The 18,645-nt window shown below is 39.1% G+C and overlaps 1 protein-coding gene across 5 annotated transcripts in view; it reads right to left on the bottom strand.

Moving 5' to 3' along the window:
• Window positions 1-18,645, bottom strand: part of Focad (focadhesin) — a 300,913-nt gene that overhangs the window by 192,379 nt on the left and 89,889 nt on the right. For 4 of the 5 annotated variants that reach the window (XM_006975965.4, XM_015994914.3, XM_076564485.1 and 1 more), the window contains 3 exons: window positions 14,677-14,764; window positions 11,260-11,462; window positions 2,328-2,585 (listed from right to left, as the gene is read on the bottom strand). In XM_006975965.4, coding sequence (XP_006976027.1) covers window positions 2,328-2,585; window positions 11,260-11,462; window positions 14,677-14,764 — 549 coding nt within the window. Of the gene's footprint in view, window positions 1-2,327; window positions 2,586-11,259; window positions 11,463-14,676; window positions 14,765-18,645 lie in introns of those variants that run through there. The other variant, XR_013049184.1, reaches the window with a different exon arrangement.

Below are 18,645 nucleotides of genomic sequence, written 5' to 3'. Positions count from 1 at the left end.
GCCAAGGGCTCATAAGACCCTGCCCCTCCCTGAGGCAGTGAAGGACTGGGAGTGGGGAAGGGGGTTCATAAGGCTCTAACCTCTGCTTGAGGATCTATAGGCAATTAATGCTTCATAGGGGAGGGAGAGCAATTTTCTTCAGCAGTAAAGTAATCATGATCCCATACATAACCCTTCACCCATACTCATGTAAATAACCCTAATTAAATTCACTGGTACACACACGGGGGAGGGGTGAACGTAGAAGGGACTGGTTAGAAAAAGGGGGTATCAGGAGTGGAACAAATGAGGGTAATCCGGGGAAAAGAGGGTAATGGGGGTGAACAATGATCAAAATACATTATATGCATATCATAATAAAATGTCATAATGAAACCTGTTGTGTGTGTATTATTAATATATACTAGTGAAATTTTTTTAAAATAAGTACTTCATCTGTTGAAAGCTTGGTCCCTATTGATAGAGCCAATCATTGAGAGGTGGCCTGACCCCAGGGACTTTACTTACTGTACTGATCTATTAATGGATATACAAATTGATAGGCTGATTGGAAAAGTAGTGGGAAGTGGGAAGTAGGGCCTGGTGTGAGGACTTCCGCGATGGGTATAACATGCCTTTATAGAGTATTCCTTATTCCCAGCCTGTTCTTCTTTCTCACTGCTGCCTAGCTGCAGTGACCTAAGCAGTTTTAATCTACCATGCTTTTCCATGGTGTTTCCACCTGGACACAGACCTAAAAACAATAGAGCCAACCAACAATGGACTAAAATTCTGAAATCATGCTCCTCTCTTAGGCTCTTTTTCTTAAGTGACACATCATTTGTCACAGTGATACTAAGTCTGACTAAATATATCCTAACCTCAGTTCTCACAACTCTGGAGGCACAGAATTTAGGGATCCTTAAAGTTCACCCCACTTCCATTCTACATTGAATGGCAAATTAAAATGTCTCATTATGCTACCATATTTGGTACATTATGGACACACGAATCAAGCAAGAACAATCTAAGCATTTTCTGCTTCTCGATTCCTTTTGGACTGTGAAGATGAAATGATAAGTCTCTGTAAGTCTGCTACATAATTCACAAAGAAAAGAAAGAAACTGTGCCTTGAATATACTACCTAGTCTAAGACTGGCCTAAATGCTAGGATAATAAAAACTGTTAATAGTAACTTAAGGTGAAATTCCTAAGACCAAATGAACTCACTGAGTGAGTGAAAAATGACAGGTGTGGTGTGTATACGAACATGTACACACACTGTATCACAAGTGTATACAGATCAAGACAGGCCACTGTATTATTTCAAAAGATCTTTCTTTGCATAATCTCTAGATGCTATCTGTGCATCAACTATTCTGAAAAGAATGTCTTACAAGATACTGGTTACAAGTTGTGGGGGGGGGTGGTCTTGAGAAAATACTGAACAGAGAAAAAGAATAGAAGCAACATAGAATGATTTATAGTATGCACAGATATTAGAACAAAGGTACGCTGTATACACTACAGGTTACTTGATAAAATACAAATGAGCATGACAAGCTGTGAGAATGAGAAACTCCAAACACATAATTTCTCATCTCCAACATATTTTCACCATCACCAACACCTAATGTTTTCAACCAGTAACATATGATTTTGTACTGGGAGGCGAAATTTTTCTTTACTCTTCCTGAAAGCAAACATAAGCAGAGACATCAGCAAAGAGCATATAAAATAATGTCGTGCCTGCTGGGTTAGGAAATTCTCTCTTCACAGAAAACATTCTAGAGACTCTAACCAGTAGAAAAATAAAAGAACGCTGTGTTAAATGTATTTCTATTTTTAAAGGACAGAGGGAAGTCTTATTTATGTCTGACTGCTTATTACACTCACGCTCCATACAGACAGGAAGACAATTGTTTATCCTCACATCCTTGCCTGCAGATCAGTACCACACAGAGTAAGGATACAATGTTTTTGCTTATTAAATGACTAAGTGAAGAGAGGGGCAAACTATAAGGAATCTATCATGAACTGATTAGCTGGGTCCACCTTAGGTCAATATTAGAACTAAAAGGAATGCAATATGGAGTGGGTTGTGAAAAGCAGAACAAAAATGTACTGTATTCAGGTATCCTAGCAAAATGTAGTTTTAAATTTTTAAAAGCTGCATTGTTAAGTATAAATCAATTCAGGATAAGAAGAAAGAAGCCAAACTGGGATGATAAAGACATTTCTTTAAAGCTATAATTCAAGATGTTGGCATAAATAATCTACACACTAAAAATAATCTGTAATTGTAAATGCTAAACCTTTCTACCGTTACATTTCCATATTCTCTTTACCTGAGAGGAATCTGCTTGGGCTAACTGTGTGGTGACCTTCAGTATCTGCTGAAGATTCTGTCCCGAATCTTCAACAAGCAGGTGAGCCAGCAGTAAAAAAACATGTGTGGGGATCACTGTAGTGATCGGAAGCAAGGACTCCACTGCGGCCAGCCAGTCACTGGCTGCAGTCTCATCTCCAATTACTTCAAGAACCCTCCAGGTGGTGAAGATTGAGCCATACATGCTGCTTACAGGAAAAGTAAGCCTGCAGGAGATCTGAAAAATAGACACAAGAAGGCATTAAAACAAGGAGATAAATGTGTCAGAAATATATTCCTACTCCTGACATTCACTTATTTTATAATTCATTATCAAAATCATTCCCTTCAGCAAAATAAATACACACTTTGAGGTCCTGCCAAATAGCTCTCCACCCGCATGTGAGGTAATAGGATTAGACAAAGGGGAAAACAGTTGTTCCATAGAACCTAAGAACACTTGAGCACAGAATTTTCTCATAGTTACAATTCATTCCCAGTTAAGAAAGAGAGGAGAAATAGATCAATATACAAGATCCAGGGGCAGCAGAGTTTGACAAACGCTATTCTCACTTAAAAAAAAGAAAGAAAGAAAAGTGGTCAGCAGTGAGAGGAAAAACAGACACTCCGTTTCATGGCCAGGCCCTGCTAAGTGGCAGCCCCGGGCAGATGGCAGACTTGGACACAGGACAAGTCACACTGGTAACAGACAGTGTGTGGACAAGAACAGCACTGCCTCGGCTTGAGCCTGGTAAGTCATTAGTAGTTGTGAATAACTTCGGCAATAAGATGAAGCCCCCAGCTCTAAGTTGAACAAGACGGAGAAAGAGTGCTTCACTTCAGCAAATCTGAGTAATGGTTCCTCACACAAGTGAAGTGGTGGAGTCAGGTCAAAGGAATGCACAAAACTGTGCACGAATGCTTGAGCAGAAAGGATCCAAGAGAAGCCACAGGCATTACAGAAGCATTTGATACTGTCTGCTAATAGAGTCATTCAAATTTCACAGAAGAGGATGACAGAAATTAACAGCTCTAACTGCCTCTTATCAGAGGATGACTTAGAAAAGTAATCATTGAAAGGATAGGAAATAAAAGTTAACATTGGTAAAAAAAAAAAAAACGTAATAAATGTATTAAGATATAGTATACATGTTATAATATGTGCTCTTTTAAAGTTTATGATTTAGAAGATTTCAGTAATTTATAGAGTTCTGCAACCACCACCAGTACCTATTTTTAGGACACTTTCATCAGTCCCAGGGGAAACTTCAATAGCCGTTCCCCACTCCCCGTCCCTGGAAACCATGCACTGGCATTATAATTTCTATTCTGGCTATTTTATATGATAGAAACCACATAATGTTGTAGCTTTTATGAGAGGTTTCTATGACAGACACCACACAGTCTGTGGCTTCTTTCACTTAGCGTGTTTCCAAGGTGTGTTCATGTCACTGCTTGTGTCAGTACTTTTTATTGCCAAACAGCACTGCATCATATGTATAGGGCTCCTCTCGTCTATCCATTCATGACAGGCAGATAGTTGAGCCATTTCCATTCTGGGAGGCAATTACGAACAATGCTATCAGCATTTCTACAAATGTCTGTGAGACAATATAAGTATACAATTTTCTTGAGCATATGCTAAAGAATGACTATCAGATTTAAAAATTAAATACTACTCTAAAACAAATGTGCAAGTTCTTGCCATACTATTAACTAATATGAAAAGATTCATACAAATATAAGAGATATAGTTTACATAGAATGCTACTTTTTTTTCCAAAAGAGTATGAAGAGAAAAATATTATGTTATTTTATTATAGTTTTATATCATATCGTATTAGACAACAAACCAGTAACTACTAAGCAAAATATTCTATTTGAAAGAGTGAGAATGGTACTACTAGAAACCACAGTGAAAAAGAAGACTTTCATCATGTACCATTTTATACTTTTTAAGCTATGTTAATTTATTACTATTGCAAAAACTTACAAAATTTAAGTTTAAATAATATCTAAACTTAAATACCTTTGTCTCATTAAAAATACTGTTCATAAGAAGATGAGATTTATTAATGACTATGGCCAAGTCCTTTAGATAATGACAACCAATATTGGACTTGAGACATAAAAGATTTGGTCTTCAGGACACCCAAGCTACCTCTTAGATATCATGCAATTTTTATCACTTTACTCATTTGTACAATTTAAATAAAGACTAACTTCTTGCAAAGGTACATGAGGCAGATATGAAACCATCTAATATCTAATAAAGCACTCGGCACAATGCCTGAAGTTACAAACATAGGAAAATATTATCCCTGTCAAATAAAAATAAAACCAGTGGGTATGAGTAGAAAAGACAATAACTGGAAATCAACATGAACTATGAACTAAGTCCAAAGCAGGAGCATTACTCTGACATAGGTAAACAAGGAGAGAAAAGTAATTCCGTATTACTTGAAGTATTGTCTCCTATCTTGCTTTTGTTTGCTTGGTTGCTTAAAGGTAGACCAGCAGTAGGAGATCAAAATGGTAAATAATGTATCACAGTAAGATCCCTTTGCCCCATTGAGAGACAGCTGCCACTGGCATACTTCAGGGGAAGAGTGTCATCAAGGGTTCCTACCCTGAGAGAAAACAAAGGAGGGGGCTGGGACATTCTGCTTTTCAGAAGAAAAAGTCAAAGGATTTATATTATGTGTATTATAGCACAACAGAAAATAGTAACAAACAAAAACCACTGGAAAAAAATATCAGAACTAGCCGGGCGGCGGTGGTGCACGCCTTTAATCCCAGCACTCAGGAGGCAAAGGCAGGTGGATCTCTGTGAGTTTGAGGCCAGCCTGGTCTGCAGAGTGAGTTCCAGGACAGGCTCCAAAAGTACACAGAGAAACCCTGTCTCCGAGGGAAAAAAAAAAAAAAACCTGGCATGATGGCAACACATGTAATTCTGCCATTTGTGCAATGGGGCGGGAGGATCAGGAGTTCAAGACCAAACTAAGCTAAGTGAGATTCTGCTCAAAAAAACAAACAAACCAGGGGCATGGTGGTGTACACCTTTAATCCCAACAAAGGCAAACAGTTCAAGGCCAGCCTAGTTTACATGGAGAGTTAAAGGCTAGCCAGGCTATACAGTAAGTCCCTATCTCAAAAAACATATAAAACACAGGGGAAAAAAACCACAATAACTCAAAAGAAAAAAAAAAGTAAACAAATAAAACACATATCTGAGGGGCTGGAAAGATAGCCCAACAATTAAGAGTACTGGCTGACCTTCTAAAGGACCCAAGGCTGGAAACTGTCCATAACTCTAGTTCCAGGGATCTGTACCTTCATATAGCTTCCATAGGCACATATGTGATACACAGGCATACACCCAGTCAAAACACTGACACACATAAAATCAAAATTTCTAAATAGGTATTAGACAGTTGTCAAAATGTACTTTATTGATTTTTACAAAAGAGTTGGGATTACCTAGTTTTAAAGAGTTTTCCTAAAAATGTTCAGGTGCATTAAGTGTGAACTGTATGTCAGACATAAGACAGTCTTTGTTGAGCTAAAGAGGTCTATGAATACAGTGAAGATGTGCATTAATCTGTAACCCTGACTACAACAGACAACAGACAAAAGGATGGTGACACGGAAACTCAGCACTCAGGAGTCAGAGGCAGGGGGATCTCTGTGAGTTTGAGGCCAGCCTTGTCTATACAACCAGAGATACATAGGGAAACTCTGTCTCAAAACCCAAAAACAAATGTCTTTCTCTCCAGCCCTGTGGTCCCATAAAGAATCTAGATCAGAGTTGAGAAACGTGGGCATACTTGATTATCATCAAATGATAACTCACATCATCTCCAAACATAAGATCTAGGTTTATCCTTAATTTTCAACCAAAAACTCTCAGGAAACCAGAGTTTCAGAAACTTATTGCTAATTTACTATTTTATTTACTATAATTCTACCAAACCACTGCTATTATTTCCTCCTAAATTCAGTATAAAGATAAACTAGTGGATGGAGGACAAGATAGAAGTAACACATTCTGTGCTCTAGAGTTAAAGTGGCAAAATCTTCAATTTAATTCTATCCCTCACAGCACATGTGACTGGAAGACATTCCTGGCCCCTCTGATCTCAGTCTCCTAACTTAGACTTGCGTGCTTTGAGCACAGTCTTGGGACTGGGGCACAGGTCAGCAGGGGATGGAATTGGGACACAGTTCAAAAGTGGACTACCTACTTACCATGTGAGAAACCAGGAATTTCCTCCTAAGCAACATACAGAGGAGAGAGAAGAAAGGAAATGGGGAGGGGATGGATAGAGAAGAAAGGAAATGGGGAGGGGATGGATAGGTACTCACTAGGATAACTAAAATCAATAGACAGCAGTTAGCAAGGATGAAGGGAAAGTGGACTCCTCACATGCTGTGATGGACATTTCTCAGTTACACAGCATTATAATATGACCTACAAATCTACCAAAGAGAAATAAAAGCACATACCTACATAAAATCTTGAACACAAATGTTCATCACAAGTACTCACAGTAAAAAAAAATAAATAAATAAAAGTAAATAGTGCAAGTTCACCCATAGAGGAAGAGAAACAAAACACTGTTCAGCCATCCTACCAGAATAAAAATTGAAACAATGTACCAGTTCACAAAAAAAAAAAAAAAAAAAAAAAAAGCCAGTACAAAGGGCCAATCTGTGTGATCCCATCTTTGTGAAGGGCTGGAAGCAGACAACCTCCCCCTAGAAAGCAGATCAGGGGTTGCCCAGGCTGAGGAGAGAGGAGCAGGTTCATGAGGTGTAGTTTCTGAGAAATACTAACAAATGTTCTAAGGCTTGTTGTGGTGACGGATATACCACATTAGACAAATTCAAAGATGCTGGATTGTACATTTGACCTGCACAGTGTATATGTGAATTGCATTCCAATAAACTAATAAAAGTTAGGCGAAAGCACTCATATACTTGTCTAATAAAATAAATAAATCTAAAAATAGGAAGGGCCCCACAGCACGACCTTTGGCACGCTAATCCCTCAGTTACCTCTTCGATAAACTATCTCAACAGGTGTGGTATAACAAAGCAGCTAATACAGAGCATAGAACGAAGTCTACAGTTCTATGAATGACATGATGCTTTGCTACCCATTTCACCAGGGCCCAGAGACTCAGCCGTCACAGCCGAGAACGGCAAACAGGCAGCAAGGGCTGGCAAGGATGATGAGAACCTGTGCTGCAGGTGCTGTAAGAACTTAACTTCAGCTCTAAGTGAGACGATGACAACCTGGAAAACTTCATGACTTTTCAAATTAAGAGACAAATATCCAAGATATTCTCTGCTTCCTGCAATTCCAAATAAAGCCTAGCTAGTACTGTTTTATCAACAGGGCCCATAAATATCATATTTACACACACACACACACACACACACACACACACACACACACACACACACAGAGGCTTGCAGTAGATCCTAGCTGAGTCAAGTTATCCTAATTTTTCCATTGACTAGGACAGTTTTATGGAAATGAAATTTGTCATCTGAACAAATAGGAATTCAGCCCTGTCTCCTTTCACTTTATCTCATCAATCTATTTCCATCCCCCATTCCCCCTCAAAACTGTCTTATTGGCAGGTACTCAGTGTGATGCCTTCCTTCCTGGGGCTCTGTGACAACACAGTGGTACCTTGTCAATGGAGGGCACAGGAGACAGGCTGCCTCTTTACCTGAGAGGAGTGACACTTCTCCTCAGCCTCTCCAGCACTCATTACTAGTCAGTGGAACAACAAACTCATGGTGGCTTGCCTTACTCAAATTCTCTCCTTATCGGCCATAATTCATGTACACTGATGCTTTCTTTTATTTTCCATTATCTTGAGAGAATTTCAAACACATTAGAATTACAACTAGTGGCTGATTATTTTTTAACCTGAGGCGATTACAATAGGTGGTTTTAAATTTCACATTTAATAGCCAAATAGAAAAAAAGGGATCTTGTTTTCTACACACTATAAAAAATACTTATTAGATTTTAAAGGGATAAATATCACATTCACAATCGTGCACTTTTTTATATCTTAGGAATGGAAAGATGTTAAGCCATGTTTTATTTCGTGGTTCTCGGCCTTTAGAAATGGAGAAGTCATTACAGTTCTGCATTGGCAGGGTATTTAACCTACAAACTGTACTTCTGAAGAATAGTTTTAGTGATAATCAAACACTAAGTCAGAACCACCAAGAGAAATCATTAAAAACAGCAAATCTATGCCTTTCATAGAAAGCTTTCTGTAATTAATCAATAGAAAAAAAAATGGTCTTATGAGAGGTGCACATCTGCTATGAACAAAATGTGCTAAAGACTGAATACCCACTCAACAATGGACCAGGTAAGTTAATATGTTATATAAGTATAAGGAAAGAAGACATTCAGTTAGACAACTGGCTAAAATATTTTTCACTAAAGCTATTTCCTATGATCAGCTAAGAAATATAAAGCAAAAGCACTTAGGACAGAAAAATGCAAGATGATCAATGACTACCGCAATTTAATGTTAACAATTGACATGGCCGCCCTTTCCTGAAGGCCTGAGGAAAGAGCCACAATTCATTCCCTCGGAGAGCTCATCATAGAGTGAAAGGTAGAAACATGGGCCCTCCACATCAGCACATGGCATTCTCTGCTCAAGGTAAATAAAAGAACTGCTGGGAACACAAAGCACAGTGAATACCGACGTGGGGACTTGAGAACATTCGGCTGTGTCTGGAAGAACAGGCCGTTCATAGAGAGGACACAAAAGAGCATTGTGTGCAAAACTGAAGATTTAGGAAGACTTGGTGAGGGTGAGCCAGGCTGAATTGATAGGTGTGCTTGGAATGCAGAGCCCACACAGGTACCTGGGGGAAAGAATCCCAAGGTAAAACGTGGCTTGCCTTTTTTAAAAGGGTGATGTAAGTCACTCACAGCCTCAAACAGCACAGCATCACAAGGAAGATATTTATAGCATCAATAGTATCCCTTCCTCCCTCATCACCAACAGCTGCTAAAGAGAAAGTCCAGCTACCTATGCTACCAGTGCTGATGAATAAGATATACACACACACCTGAGCAAACAGTAAGCCGAGTCCTTGGGTATTAGGGTTAGGGTGAGCCTCGGTAAATAACACTTGTGATTTAAAGGTACACAATTCAAAGTACATCCTGCCTGAGCAGTAGCATTGGACCCCAGCTCTGGCCCTACCCAGGATCCTATCTTTGTGCTACATGGCAAATTAGGAGATAAGCTATAAAAAAGTTGTTAGAATTCTTGTCTTGCCAGACTATTTAGAGCTCAATAGAATTTCCTTCTCTTACTGGTAAGTCAGACATCTACTTCAAGATTTGAATTATAGTGTAACAATCTGGATTTGGGAAGCTGTAATACATATTTAATTAGTTTCCAGTACATTCTCAAGTAAGGAATACTGATGACTAGACTCTGGCTACTCTAACACCTAACCATGCATGACTAAAGGGACCTCCCTTTTTCCAAATGAAGCCACAAGCACGTTCCAGCTTGTGTTTGTAGTGACCCCCTTCACAGAGACTTTGGGCACTTTACTAGCTTTAGCTTACTTAACTCTCATCCCAAGCCCTAAGAGAGGAGTTGAAAAGTAATACATTTTACCGAAGACAATATGTAAAAAGAGAACGAGCCTACCAGAAATGTCCTAGGACCCAGCCATCTTATGCTACTGTCACAGAAAAAGGAGACTAAAGGCCAACAATGAGGGTCAGTGGGTAAAGGTGCTTGCTCTCAAGCCTGACAACCTGGGTTCAATCTCTGGCATCTCTCCACAGGGCCGAGGGAGAGAACTGAGTCCTGAAAGGTGTCATCTGATTTCCACAAATGTTCACTGACAGTGCACAAACACACATGTTCACACACACACACACACACACACACACACACACACACATACACACACACACAGACACACATGTTCACAAACACACACACACACACACACACACACACACACACACTTTTAAAATAATAGAAAACTAGGAAAGAAAACAGAGACTGAGAACACAGAAGGAAGTGAACAGAACTACCATTCCCACTGCAGCACAGTAAGATTCAGAGTCAACAGCTGCCTGAAGGGACTGTCCTCATCCACGGCCATGCAGTCTCACAAGGCAGTAAAAAAGCATGTGACAGACCTGTTGTCTTCCACTTGAGGCAGGAAAATGTAGTCATACATAAAGACAACAAGAGCCACTGGCCAGGGAGCCTAACATTACATGCCCTATAAATCTTACCCTGACCCCTGAACTTCCAGGCTTTGAGGAACATTCCCTACCTGGGAAAGATCCTGACTAGCAAGATGCTGGACATATATCAATGGACTCTGAGAATGAAGGACTCCATGTTCAAGCATCATGAAGAAGCAGCAAGAGAGGGTTCCGCGGGTAACAGCACTCGCTGCTCTTGCAGAGGACAGGACCCACATCAGTGCCTCGCAACCACCTGTAATTCCAGCTCCAAGAATGTGAAACCCTCTTCTGGCCTCTACAGAAACCCATCTGCATGTGTATAAAGTAGATCTAATAAATAAAAGAAGCACTAAATTAAACAGAAAATTGACCCTTTTCATTTCATTTCTCAGGACTAATCAGGACTGTTAGTGTCTAATGTACTAGAATCTCAAAAAGGAAGAAAGATCATACAGCATTTCAAAAACTTACGGACCATAGGACCATCTAACCTCCCTTCATAGTCCAGAGAAGTATAACATCTCCCACATCACTGCCTGACAAATCTGGAAAGTGCAATGAGTTTACACCTAAACAGAAATTTCATTAGAAGTGACAGAAAATGCACATGGACCCTGAGGAGAAATTAAGAGGAACTCATTACCATGTGGTGGTCATCTCCATAACATTCCCTCTGCAGCACTTCCAAAAGATTCAGGGCCAACTGTTGCCTGGAGGGACCTTCTTCACCCATGGCCAAACAGTCTTCCAAGGCGGTGGAAGACAGTATCTGCAGAAGAGGGACCATGAGCAGCAGGGATGCCTTTGGGATTTTCTGACCCTCAGCAAGAGAGAGGAGCTTCAAAGCTAATCAACAAAATAGGAAGTCACAAATTTTTTTAATTAATACCAATCAAACAAAATGCTGTTTTACCAATGAAATGGAGTTTTTCTTGCCCTTTTACAACCAGCTCAGACACAACTAGGACGAAAAGTCACAGTAAAAATGAGTAACAGTAACATAAAAACCAACTGTATCTTTTTTAAAACTGTTGGTATGTATAACAGAAGAATAAGGATACTTTCAGAGACAACAAATATGCACAAAAGGTATATATAAATCAACTCCAGTTTTTGATCACTGTGAATTTTTTTAACACTATTAAATATTTGTCCTTTATAACATCTCAGCTCCGACTAACAAATAACCAAGAGACCATAAGTCCCTGATCAGTGGACAATGAGGGCAGCACACCTGCTTCTTTGACAAATAAACCAAAAGCCATATTAGCAGATGCTGAAGTGAACAGCAAGGTAAAGCAGGGCCGCCAGTCGGCTAGCCCACGAAGAAGTGGATCACCCAAGTCTCGCAGCACACACCCACAAAACCCTTTTGCAGTAAGTGGTTTCTTCCCATGGGAATTCAGTGTCCACATCAGAGGCACACATACAGATGTGCAGTGAGTAAGCCATGCACAGGACCCCCCGAAGCCTAATTGCAGAATGAGTTAGGATATAAGTAGACTTTTTTTTAACTGTATTTTTAAGGTTACTAAATAAAGTCTGATTTACTTAAAGATGTTATTCATAGGCTTCAGAGTCAAATTATCAAAGTAATCAAGTAATTTCCCCACTGCACCAAAAAAAAGAAAAGAAAAGAAAAATTCTCTGCACACTAAATCATGTCACTATGTCGTCAGTATTTTGTTTTAAATCACTTGGAAGTCAAACCTTAACAAGAGTCAAAGTACAAACACATGTTACTATAACATGATTTTCTCTAAATATTGGCCTTAATCCATAGTTGTCGCTAAGACATTATAAACATCTATTATCTTTTTTAAGAAGAAGGAAACATGTAGCACGCATACTCGATATCATGTTATAAATTTTCCAGATTTTTTAGGCTATTATTATAATCAAGTCTAGTGTTAGTAAGTACACAGTATATTATATTAATGCTTGCATTTTGAATTTGAAATGACTGATATTCTCTTGATTATCTATTACTTTGAAAACTAAATAGTTTCCCAATACACTAAACACTTTCAAATGACAGACAGTCTCAACGATTTTCAGTGTAGTTTATTCCCTTAACCAGGATAACCTCAAAACAGGCACTGATTTACAAGAGAAAGAAAATTCTGCTAGCTAACAGCTGCTCAAAGCATTTGCTTGGTCCTGTGTCATTTTTCTATTGTGCATCAGCCAAAACATATGTTTGCAACTTCAGAATTAGAAAGGCAGTTTCCCTAGGGCTTTGGAAATTTTTGTCAATAAAACAAATACAATCCATTTATATAAAAAGGCAAATTTACAAGGACAAAGTGAAGTAGGGTCATTGAGGTGGGTCAGTGGGTGCTTGCTTGCCCTGCCAACTCTGACGACCTGAGCTCCACTCCTGAAACAGTAAGGGTGAAAAGAGAGAATGTCCTCTGTCATGTGATCGCAACATGGATGTGATACTGTGTGTGTGTGTGTGTGTGTGTGTGTGTGTGTGTGTGTGTGTGTATACAATAATGATGAATGTTACGTTGTTTATTTTTTATGTTTTTATTTTATATGTATGGGTGTTTTGCTTGCATTTATATCTGGGCGCCACATGCATGCAGTGCCCACAAAGGTCAGAAGAGGACACAGGATGCCCTAGAACTAGAGTTAGAGACAACTGTTAAGCTGCCATGTGAGTGATCGGAACCAACCCCAGGTCTTCTGGAAGAGCAACCAGTGCTCCTAACTCCAGCTCTAAAAAAAAAATTTTTTTTTCAAAGACTGACTGGGTAATGTTTTCTCTCAGGCTGTAATTGGAAATGGTGGTTAACACCATTAGACACAAGAAATTTAGAGAACAGCGGTGATAGAAAAATTCTGAAACTAGATTATATTCCTGGCTATACAGACCACTAACTTTAAAAATACTTTATTGTACACTTTTACTGGTAAATCTCATGAGATAGATAAAAATTATACCACAATGAAACTTTGTAAAAGCAACAGAAGTAGCAGCCTGGTACACACTGCTTCCAGGAAGATGCCATGTGCACTGCTGGAGAAAAGGAAAAGTCCATCCAAAGGGCACCAGGGAGGAGCAGACAACAAACACGAGGCAAAAGCAGTCGAAGAAACTAGGTGTCCTCCATGTACGGAGGCCACTGCCAAGCAATTTACTCTCAAGATACTGACAAATTAATGTCCCAGGGAAGGCACAGCAGAAATTTATCGAAGGCATTTTAAAGTCATTTGCAGTCCCTTATTACCACATACTTGACATCTGACCAAGCCAAGTTAGAAAACATAAGAAAAACAGCATGATTTAAAGATGCGTTGTATATGCCCATCGGTGAGAGTGAGAAGCTTGACTCTTGCAGTCTTGGGAACCAGCACATTTGCTTCCCTCTCTACTGCCTTCCCTTTCCTTTAAAATTAGACAACCAAAGGAACATCATCATTCATCTGACTGCACTAATTTAATAAAAAAAAATTAACTTGTTCAGTGTAGTATCAATTGTAAACAAATCTTTTGTGCAGTGTCTGCGTGTGTGTGTGTGTGTGTGTGTGTGTGTGTGTGTGTGTGTGTGTGTGTGTGTGTAGCAGTCAAAGGTCAACTCCGGGATCAGTTCTCTCCTTCCGCCACATGGTTTCTGGGGACTGAACTCAACCTGTCAGATGACAGCAAGTGCCTTTACTCACCGAGCCACCTCTCTGGCACAAAATTGAATCTTAAAATAAAAACAACCTGCCAAACACTTCATTTCTTACAAGTTTTATATATTATTCTCATTTTGAAATTTAATCATGAATAAAGAAAATGCCCATACATACATACATACATTTTTAAATGGAATTATACTATCCCTTCTATCACAACCATGCATGAAAAATACTGGGCAAATTATGAGATACAGAAACATGCACAGGCTAGTGCACTAGGGTAAGAAAAAAAAAAAAGATCTACTTGGTGGCAATTAGGAACAACCTAGACTAGAAACTCAAATATGTAGAAGAGCATGATATACGGCTCTCCAGACACCTGCCGACACTTATATTTACATTGTTCTCTAGAGAGTGTAATTGTGTTTACCTAGGTTTAATATTGGCTTCTGTTGGCTTGCTGGAGTCTGTAGAAGTAGCAAAGCAATTCCAATAATGACCAATTTCACAGGAAAATCCTAAAAATATGAACAAATAAAAAGGTTTATTAAGGAGGATCCAGGAACTATGGCTTTACATGTACCCAAGAAAAGTGTATTTCACTAAGCAGTTGTAAACCCTGTGCAGAGTGTCTCACGAAGTCTGCCCTACTGAAGAAATAACTAGCAAATGGCACACAGAGTAAGTTCAGTGTTAAATACGGCCTAAAAAACAACAGACTTAAACCAAAATCATTCCAAGAGGAAACGTTTGAGTTTCGCTTCACTCCTCCCGGCTTTGTTGGTTTGGTTTGGTAAGGAAGAAAACTTCCTATCACAAGTCTTCAGAGGAGTGAGTCCTCATGAACCACTGCAACAGCCGTGATGCACTTAGGACATTTCATTAGGAAAAAGTAGCCACATCTTTCTACTTACCTAACATTAGACACAATTCATCTATATAAGTTACAAAATAAATTACATGAAATATAGTTTCATAAACTATACCATAAAAAAGAAATATTAATGTGAAGGAGATAGGGATTGTACTATAAAAAACTAAGTACTAGTGTGAAAAAAGGTAGGGATTGTAATTTATCAAGCATATTTAAATGTAACAAGGAAATAACCATGGAATATAAAAATCATTAAGTTCAGCAAGGATATAACTAAAGTGAAGAAGACATGTTCAGTAAGTTCTAATCAAGATAACAGAAGATCAAAACAAGAAAAATAAAGTAACTTTAGTCCATTCAGAAATTTCACAGAAGAGCCTACAGAATCAAATTTTGAGGATGAAGACAGACAAGAAAGAAGAAAAAAATGGGGGGACAAACATATGACCGAGCCACATGGTAAAAAAACAGATGAGGGAAAACAACTGTAGCAGATCCGGCAGAAGCAAAACTCTGCGGGACCCTACCAATTCTGGCATAAATCAATAACCCCCTCCATCTCACCTTTACCACCGCCAGAATGAAACTGAACTCTAAAATCTTCTAGATCCCTGCTTTGTGGGCTTAAAAAACAAAACATCCAAAAAAAAAAAAAGAAAAAAAGAAAAGAAAGAAAGAAACTAATTAAACTCTGCGGATGAAACATGTGCCAGTTTGTGTCTTTTGTAATTATTTATGTTCACTGCTTTGGAATACAGTTGAAAGCAAGCAGTGCATATTATCAAAGGACAATAATCACTTTTGAAACCAATATGCTCATGATGTATACCATCGTACCATTTTCCACATATTTCCTTTAATTTCATACCATTTTCTACCATATTTCCCTTAATTTCTATATGTCCACATTAAAAAGGAAGGTAGGAAAAGTATTTACATTCCAAATTTGGAAATGTCCAAGAGGTTCATAGACAAAGCATGACAGAGTGCACTCATGACTTGGCTGAATGCCTCCTTCATACCAGCTGTCGTTGAAAAAGGGGGGGGGGGGACATCTTAAGTTTTAAAACAGAGCAGAAGCTTTTCAAGGGCTAGAACTTAAAGATAAGTAATCATAAATGGCAGTGACCTTCTCTAGGATGCGTGAGACCAGCCCACGCAGAACAGAGAGCAAGAGAGAAAGAGCTGCAGATTTGGGATATCAAAAATGTAGGAAAAGTGAATGGTGCAGGATTAAAAGAAGTATATTTTAAGTTGCCTTACAAATTTTTGTTTTTGTTTGTCTGATTGACAGGCACCAGAACATAGTAAAGTGTATTGAACTCTTTATTTTTTAATTTATTATTTGAGAATTTCATATACATATTCAATGAAATATGATCATATCCTCCCGAATTTATCCCCTCCTCCTCCACTGGACTACCCTCCTCACAAAACATAACTCCGCAGTTTCATGCCCTCCTCTCCCTCTCTCTCTCTCCCTCTCTCCCCCATTAACCATTAAAATTAACCCCCTCTAAATTAACCCATTCATTCCTATTAGTGTTGCCCATATGTGCATGGGTGTGGGGCCATCCACTGGAACATGGACCAGCGACCACACCACTCTGCTGGCATTTCTCAGGCCTCTTCCACTAACTACAACTATTTCTGCCATAACATAAACGTGCTCTGCACAGCATCAACCTGAACATTTCCCCATATGGCCCCACAACACCACTCTTCACTTTCTGTCCCCAAACTTCAAGCTCTAGATGTTCAATTCCCACAGGGGACAGCTTCAAACTGGCAAGAGGATCATGTGGACATATGATTACTCACTGCCCTGGATCCTTCTTCATGGTCTGAAACATTCCACGAGGCTTCTGGGAAGTCTATGGAATGAAGTAACTGGTTGCTTATAGCAACAGTCATATTGCCATATTTCCCCCAGCTCCACCCTTCCCAGCCCGCTCTCTGGGATCACATGTGTAAATGAACTCTGTTCTCATACCTTCTCCGCTTCTGTGAGAACATGAGCTCCACTTGGCCTTTGGAGAAACTCAGACTAACTCAGAGCCTGGCTACAGAAAGGAGGAGTAAATGCCTTCCTAACTAGGATTCTTGGTGACAGAAAATATTTGGGATCATGCTTTTGGTCCTCAATTCAAATGAAAGATAAAAATGAACACTACCCATATGACAGGCACTAATAACATATGCGGGCCTAGGGATGCTTCTGTTAACAAGACAGCCCCTCTTCTCAAGAATTTTACCAACTTAGTCATGGAAATGTCTTTTAAAAGAAAGTAAAAAGAGGGTGTAACAAAGTTTGCCTCCTGCAGAAGACACAAAGGTGAGGGCAATTCCGCTCACACACTCCCCAAAAACCACAAACTTGCTTCAGCCCCTGTCCTCTGCAGAGTGGGCTCCCCCAACTATGCCCACAGACCATTCTTCTTAGGAATTCTTCAAATGATTCACACAAAACAGAAAGGTGAAGCGAGTCATCCAGTGAAGGTTTCTTAGAAACAGCCAGTCCCTAACCTTTGTAAAGCTACCATCTGTAGTCTGTTCTACTCCTAGAGAAACTACCCAGTTTCCTCTACATCGATATGTTTGCTTAATTTTGTTGATAGGAGTAAATTATTTTGCTTGAAATGGAAAGGCCTTAGAGACAAACATCTGAATTGATAGGTGAATGGCTCACCCAAAGCCAAATCTAGCAAACCACACAGTCTGAGAAAGAGGCCTAAAGTGTGTAAGGACACTCTTCCCACAGAAAAGCTGAGAGAACAAAAAGAAGAGAAAGGGTACAGTAGTAATATTTAAACTGAAGATGCAGCAGATGAACCCAGCAGAATAGTGATGGATGATAGCCTCAAAATACGTAAGAAGGCTACTTTATTCTCCTTCAAATCAATATGCATCTAGGCATTAAAGGTTCTCAAATTAAATTTCAACATTTTTTTAACCTCAGGAATATTAGCATGAGGATAAGCAACAAGAAGCTTCATAACAAGCATATACATATATATATATATGTATATGTATATGTATATATGCATTTTATGTATAATACATATATAATAGTCTAGTCTGTTTGGTTTTGGGCTTTTTGTTTTTTGTTGTTGTTGTTTTGGGTGTTTGTTTGTTTGTTTGTTTGTTTGTTTGTTTGTTTTTGACACAGGATCTCACTAGGTTGCTCTGGCTAGCCCGGAACTTACTATGTAGACCAGGCTGGCCTCCAACTCAGAGATCCACCTGACTGCATTCTGAGTGCTGGGATTAAAGGCATGTACCACCACATTCAGCATTTGTTTTTGTTTTCAGGTATGATCTCACTCTGTAAGCGAGAGGGATTTAGATCTCACTATCTCAGCCTGGCTCCAAATTTACAGCAATCCTCCTGCCTCAGCACCCATGTGGTAGGATTACAGATGTGAGGCATCACACTTGTTTCCCATTACACTATAAATGAGGTCCTATAAAAACATTTATCTTACTCTATTAGAATTACTTATTTACGTGCTTCTATCTTGAGAT

The sequence above is a fragment of the Peromyscus maniculatus genome, chromosome 2 (assembly GCF_049852395.1).
Source record: "Peromyscus maniculatus bairdii isolate BWxNUB_F1_BW_parent chromosome 2, HU_Pman_BW_mat_3.1, whole genome shotgun sequence".
NCBI classification, from domain to species: domain Eukaryota; kingdom Metazoa; phylum Chordata; class Mammalia; order Rodentia; family Cricetidae; genus Peromyscus; species Peromyscus maniculatus.
This window is presented reverse-complemented; position numbering and strand designations above follow the sequence as displayed.